At 25.3% G+C, this 7,298-nt stretch overlaps 1 protein-coding gene across 1 annotated transcript; it reads left to right on the plus strand.

Annotated features, from left to right (window-relative positions):
- The first annotated feature begins 4,459 nt into the window (after positions 1-4,459).
- Positions 4,460-6,659, plus strand: LOC130951076 (protein LIGHT-DEPENDENT SHORT HYPOCOTYLS 4-like). The gene is made up of 2 exons (XM_057879687.1): positions 4,460-5,510; positions 6,252-6,659. Exons 1-2 carry the CDS (start codon positions 4,869-4,871, stop codon positions 6,261-6,263), a joined length of 654 nt encoding a protein of 217 aa, XP_057735670.1. The 5' UTR covers positions 4,460-4,868; the 3' UTR covers positions 6,264-6,659.
- The last annotated feature ends 639 nt before the right edge of the window (positions 6,660-7,298 follow it).

Genomic DNA, 7,298 nt, shown 5'->3' on the forward strand with positions numbered 1-7,298 from the left:
AATTAATTAAATTAATTCATATATTCTTTATCATATTTATTATTTTTAAATAATTCGATATTTACTCCAATCAAATCAAATAATTAATAAATTCATATAAATTATAATAAATGGTGAGATTTAAATGTCTAATCAAATTAATTAATTGATATAATTAATTAATTATAATTGATTTGCTATAACGAATTAAATGAAATAAATTAGGAAACACCTTAAGAGCATGTCGCATCAGTTCTGTTATTAAGTGCAAAAATATAATTTTTATATAATAAATAGATAGATATAAGATATTTTCTTAAATTAGTATAATTGTGCATTATTCGTTAAATATTAATTGTAATATTGTAATATAATTATATAAAAATATTTTTCTAAAATAAATTTATTAGAGAAATAAATTGGTTATTAATACTGGTGTCATTATCATATAATTATCATATTATATTATTATTATCATATTATTAAAATGATTAAAATATTTTGATTGATAATTGATAAGTAGTTTAATAAACATTAAATATTGATTTATATAACTATATAATAAAAATATTTTTTAAATTAGTATAATTATGTATTATTACTTAAATGCTAATTATAGTATAATTATAATAAAGATATTTTTATAAAATAAACTTAGAAGCGAAAATAGTGCATTCATTTTGACGGAAAAATAGATTCATGAGAAATCGACACCTCACTTTCATTAGTCGGGGAAAAAATCCAGTTTTAGTATATTAAGTAATAGAATTTTAATAATAATACACGGATAATTAAAATAGTTTATATACGGATTTTTCAAATTACTATTATTATTATTGGATAATGAATAAGAATTAGAATTATATCAATATTTTTTAAATTAATATAATTAAAATGACTAAAAATATTTAAAATTAATGTGCGTTATTAATATAATAAAATTTGATCATTTTATGATTAGATTCAAATATTCTTATTATTATTAAAAGTATTTTCAATTGATAATTGATAAATAGTTTAATAATATATTAAATATTGATTTGATATAATTAGAATAAAGATATGTTCCTAAATTAGTATAATTATGTATTATTCATTAAATATTAATTATAATATAATTATAATAAAGATATTTTTTATAAAATAATTTAGAATAGAGAATAGGAAAGTTATTTTGGAGGGAAAACGGAATCATGAGGAATCGACACCTCACATTCATTAGTTGGGAGAAAACCCAGTTTTAGTATATTAAGTAGATAGTTTAAATTTTTCAATAATGTCATGACCGAATCCTAAAAATATGCATGGTCCCAATAACTAATACCAATACGGATCAATACACGTGTCGGTTTCGCTTGATGATTTATGAACAGGTGAAGTTTAAATCGAAATATAAAAGTTGGGAAAGCCCCTTTAAATACGATATATGTATGTTAAAATTATCTAGTAAAATTAATTATTAATATAAAATATATATTAAAATATAAAATATATATTAAAAAATTAAATAATATGTATATTATATATAAATATATAATATTTAATTTTAATATAAAAATATTTTTTGTTTTTGTTATAAAGACATAAATCCGTCCCTTATTTGATTAATTATATTGTAAAAATAAATGAGGATAGTCTTACTCTTATTAATAAAGAGATAAATCAAATTATCAGCATGAGGTCTTTTACGCTTTTATTTTTTATATGATGTTTTTTTTACTAAAATTAGAGAGATTTAAATCCGCAACTTCTTAGATAAATATGGAAAGATTATGTTATTTGAGTTATAACTTATTGACATTTTTTATATGATGTTCGCAAAGATAATTACCATCAATGTGATATACTACAGGAAAAATATAAAAGAGTAAATATATTTTTTGTTCTTAATATTTGTGATATTTTAAAAATATATTTTTAATATTTAATTTATTTAATTTTATTTTTAATATTTTTATTCATGTTAAATTATTTTTTAATATTAATTCTATTTAAAATATTAAGAATAATATTAAAAATATTTAAGAGTAGTTTTGACACGAATTAAAAATATTTTGGATAAAATTAAATAAATAAAAAAATATTAAGAATAAAAGTAAATAAATAAAAAATATTAACAATAAAATTAAATAAAATTAAATGTTAAAAATATTTTTAAAAGATTATAAATATTAAAAACAAAAAATATAAAATCATGATAAAGTAGATTTCGTTACAAAGGATTTCTTTTAATATATTTTTTTAAAATTTTTAGAATAATAAGTTATGGATAATGATTTCTTTAATTTTTGTATAATTTTTTTAAAAGTAGAAATTTAGCAACGATTTTTCTTTCATGAAAATCAATGGTCAAAATTTCTTTTTGTAGAAATCGTTAATAGCATTTCAACGATGAAACTGTTAAAAAATTATAAATTTTAAAATTGTAGCTAATGATTTTATTAGATTCTGACACAGACTAATATTCAAAGAATTTTAAAAAAATCTACCATATTTTAGTAAATTCATATCATACAGTCTAATATAGAAAAGAACATTAACAACGATATGAAAATACGCAATTATTTTACTGGCCTGGTTTGATTTAAGAATTTTATTAATTTGTATTTAAAATATAAATTAAAAGTATTATAAAAAATATTAAAAAATTATTATTATATTTCCAAAATATGTCTATAAAACATAAGTCAGTTAAATTTTTTTATTTAATAACATAAAATATAGAAAAGAAATTTGAGTTTTCCGATGAAATTACGTGTATATTGTCCTCTATATTTTTAGCTTAGTTGGTGGTTTAATCGAAGGACTTTGCCGTCAATGATTTTCATCATTGAAATCATTATAATCTGCACACAGATATCTAGGGATTAGCACTTGTTAAAAAGTAACCATTTTACACCATTTTAATGATGGTGAGTTTCACAAGCCCTACTTGTAGGCAATGTTGTTTCATGATCCCATTCTCAAAGAAGAGAGGTATAGGTCCTACCAACACAACATGAAAGGGCAAATTGGTCATTTCAATTTAGGACTTGTCAATCAACTCATAAAAGAGAAGCAATACAAAATCATATTATTCTCTCTTTTTTATTTATTACTATTATTATTTTTAAAAACCCATTGGCTTTATATCCTGTCTGCATCAATCATCCCTCACAGTCACTTTCAACCTATTTCCATTTCCACAAAAACCCTAAAAGCCAAAACACTTCTTCTTTCTCAATTAAGTCCTTCTAGTTTTCTCTTTGTTTATTATTTTTGTCATTGTGATTGATTCATATTACAAAAAAACTCAATTTTAAATATAATTAAATAATTAAATTAAAAAAGATTTAATATATTAAATAAATTAATTATAAATTTAAAACAAATTATCGAATAATATATCTTTGGCAAGTCTTTAAAAAAAGTAAATTAAAATATAAATTAAGACATTTTTATTAAGACGATCAATATTTAATTATCTAAATTTTTTTTAAAAATAAAAAAAGTTCATAAAAAAATTAACTCAAATAAAAAACATCTTTTAGCTAAGAAAATAGTTGAAAAAAACTTTTTAAAAATTTAACGAAGAAAAATTAATTTATAACTTTATTTATTTATAAATACTTTAAAAATTCTAAAATTATATTGTAATAGTAATGAAATGACTAATATCAAATTTATCTAATGGTATCGATTACTAATAATAGAAATTACAAACTCATATATTTTATGAAAAAATTTAGGGAATTAACTAGGGTGTAATTAATTTGGAACTAATTAGTTAAAAAATATATATTTTTTTAATTTTAAAAAATTAGCATAGTAAATAGTTGTATTTTTTTTATAATAAATTTATATTTTAATTAGTTGATTCTAAATTGACTATCCCTAATTAGTTCTCAAATGAAATCGTTTTATTAATAATAAATATAGTGCATGGTGTCTATATGAACCCACACAATATTTTATAATGTTAACACGTTATAAAATGAACACTCTCGTACTATCTAAAATAACTATTTTTAAACTGATTTGGGAATTCACCAAGAATTGAACTCTTGATCTTTTAGATTTAGCGCTCTAATACTATGTAATGATACCACTCATCCCAAAAATTTCAGCTGATGAAAAAAAATAACAATAATGATTATATCTCTAATACTACATAAACCTCCATTGTACACATTGTATAAATATTCTATTAACTCCTCGTACTTTTTCAATTTATTATTATATAAGAAAAGGAATACTATGAAGAAAGTATTTTTTAGAGAATAAGAATAAAAAATATTAAATATTCATATATTGACCATAAATTTTATGTTAAAAATACTTTTACTTAATTAGACAAAAGAAAATGTATAGTATCACTAAGTAAAAAAAAAAAAAATTGTATAATATGATTACATAGGGTATAAACTATAAAGCAAGTATTCTAGGAGTTATCAAAAATCAAAGAGGAAATGAAGGTAGCCCTCTCTTGTAGGAAATTAGGGTACACTCACTAACACTGTACTTTTACCCTTTTCATCTTCTTCCTTCTTCTTCCTTCTTGATCTCTCTCTTCAATACTATCATCCCTATCTCTATAATACTGTTTTCAATTCACTCTCCTTTCTCTTTCTCTCTCTCTCTCTCTCTCCACAACATGCTTCAAAATCCCTGATAAAAAATCTGAAGCCCAACCCACTCTCCTCTCTTTTCTCTCTGAAATCTTCCTTCTTCTCCACACAATAACTGAGTCAACTGTCTTTCCAATAAAGCAAATTCAAAAAGAAAAAACAGTAACATAGAGAGAGAGAGAGAGAAATTTTCAAGAACACCGAATTATTAAAGATCCAAAATCTTTATCTATATATATAATCTTTTAGATCAGAAGCGCAAGCATTAATTACTGAATAGTCATGAATTCTCTTCAAGAATTTGATTCATCATCAAACACTACTTCATCACTCAACAACAATTTCGGAGTACTACCTTTATCTTCTCCAGCTGCATCATCATCAACCTCATCACCACCGCCACCGCAACCACCACCGCCACAACCACCGTCAACTCCAACCACACTAAGCCGCTACGAGAACCAGAAGCGCCGCGACTGGAACACCTTCGGCCAATACCTCCGGAACCACCGTCCGCCACTCTCGCTCTCCCGATGCAGCGGCGCGCACGTGCTGGAATTCCTCCGATACTTGGACCAGTTCGGAAAAACGAAGGTGCACACGCAGTTATGTCCATTCTTCGGGCACCCGAACCCGCCTGCACCGTGCCCTTGCCCGCTCCGCCAAGCTTGGGGGAGCTTAGACGCTCTGATTGGTCGGTTAAGGGCGGCGTTTGAAGAGAATGGCGGTAAGCCGGAGGCTAACCCTTTCGGCGCTCGCGCCGTTAGGCTTTACCTTCGCGAGGTTCGTGATTCTCAGGCTAAAGCCAGAGGTATTAGCTATGAGAAGAAGAAGCGCAAGAGGCCGCCACACCAACAACAACCGCAACCGCAACCGCAATCGCAACCGCTCCCGCAACCGCAACCACCTTCCACCAATACTAGTGTAAGTTATTTATTACTTACAAGGACACAAATACCTGCATGTATACTGCATACTTCTTTTCTTCCTTTCTTTTCTTTTTAATTTCAAAATACTAATTTCATAGATTCTGGCTAGCTATATCACTATTTCTTTAAATGGATCAGTCATATAAAAAATTTTGATTAAGAGATTTATTATTTCAATTATTTTCTTTTCAATTGAGTATTTCGGTTGTAAAATTATTAGTTGTTTTGTATAAAGATTTATCGACTTAATAATATATTAGATGTTAGTCTTACTGATTATTAATGGTGTATAGTTTTGTAACTATTAACTATATTAACTAATGTCACTAGATCTTGCTTATATTGAGATTTAATTAATGATTGATGAGTTGCTTAACTTTAACTTATCTTGTTATATATCATTATATTATATGGATTTAACTTTTATACATGGTTATGTATTATAACAAGAGAAAAAATAACTATATGTTTTATACTTATTCATCTGGACAAATGATTCGAATTAAAAAAAAATGTTATGTGAAAAATTAATTAACCAATAAATTGATTATAATATATGTGTTATTTAATTTATTTTTAATATATATTTTATATTTTAACATGTATTTTATTGATCGAATGGTTGATTTTAGTATATAAATGATATGGTTAGTTTATTAATGTTGCAAGCTAAGTACACTATTTTTATTTGTTTTAAAGTTTTTTTTTTTTTTTTTTTCTGTATTTGGTTATGCAGATGAACTTGTGATTTGAGAATGGGGTTAGAGCGATGAAGCATGGGGAGACTATCTACTACAGGCTTTGGAAGTTGATTAAAAAGGTGCAAACCTAAACAGCAGTGTTGTTGGGTGGAAAGAAGCAGTGATATCGGGTAAGTTGAGAAAGCAGTAGCAGTAGTAGTAGCAGCTTGTGATGAAAAGACTCATGTTAAATTGAATCAATCAATGAACGAACCAAGGTAAGTGAGAACAAGGGCTGTGTTTGTGACAGAACAATACATCGTCCAATTTGTAGTAATAAAAAAAAGGAACTTGTCTATGTTCTTTTTTAAGATCCTATATTATTTATATTTTTATATAATATATATGACCAAACAAATAATATTATTGGATTTCAACATCTTATGCCAGTTAATTAATCACTTATTCGCCTATTATTGTGTTGTATATTATATAATTGTAGTAGCTAGTCATCTAGCATTATTGTTAATTGTTTAGTAGCTAGCTAGCATTTTGCATTTAGATTTTTAGACCAATAAATTTAATTTGGTGATTATTGGTTCATGTTTTTGGAAGATTTGATAGTTTGCTAGTACCCTGTTAGTTTAAGGAATTTATGTGGTTTCATACTTTGGTTTATACAATTTTCTCATGCACAGTGTTAGACATTTAGTCAACACAATGCTTCTTGTATACTGTCATGCAATTTGAAGCATCGTTTAGTGTCTTGGAGTTTGTGCACAAAGAAAAAAACACACACACTCTCTCTTGGAGTTTATACATGCGTGTGTGTGTGTGTATATATATATGTCTAAATTCAGTGAGAGAAAAGAGATTGCACTTGGTGCTAGACAATTTTGAACACTCTTATAATGATGCTATTTATTTTCTTTTGGTCAAAGGGTGAAACTTGTACACTGGAATCATACTATATACACAAAAAAGTTTATAAATCAAACCATTTTTATATGTATTTGCAATTCATTAGTTTCTCATTCAAAATGTGATTTATGACCCTTGATTCAATTTTCCTGGCACTCCTTTAATTTCTTATGTCTATGTAT

This window comes from Arachis stenosperma, chromosome 9 (genome assembly GCF_014773155.1).
Source record: "Arachis stenosperma cultivar V10309 chromosome 9, arast.V10309.gnm1.PFL2, whole genome shotgun sequence".
Classification (NCBI taxonomy): domain Eukaryota; kingdom Viridiplantae; phylum Streptophyta; class Magnoliopsida; order Fabales; family Fabaceae; genus Arachis; species Arachis stenosperma.

Coding starts and splice junctions, on each gene's coding strand:
- LOC130951076 (XM_057879687.1), top strand. CDS start 4,869: ATGAATTCTCTTCAAGAATTTGATTCATCATCAAACACTACTTCATCA.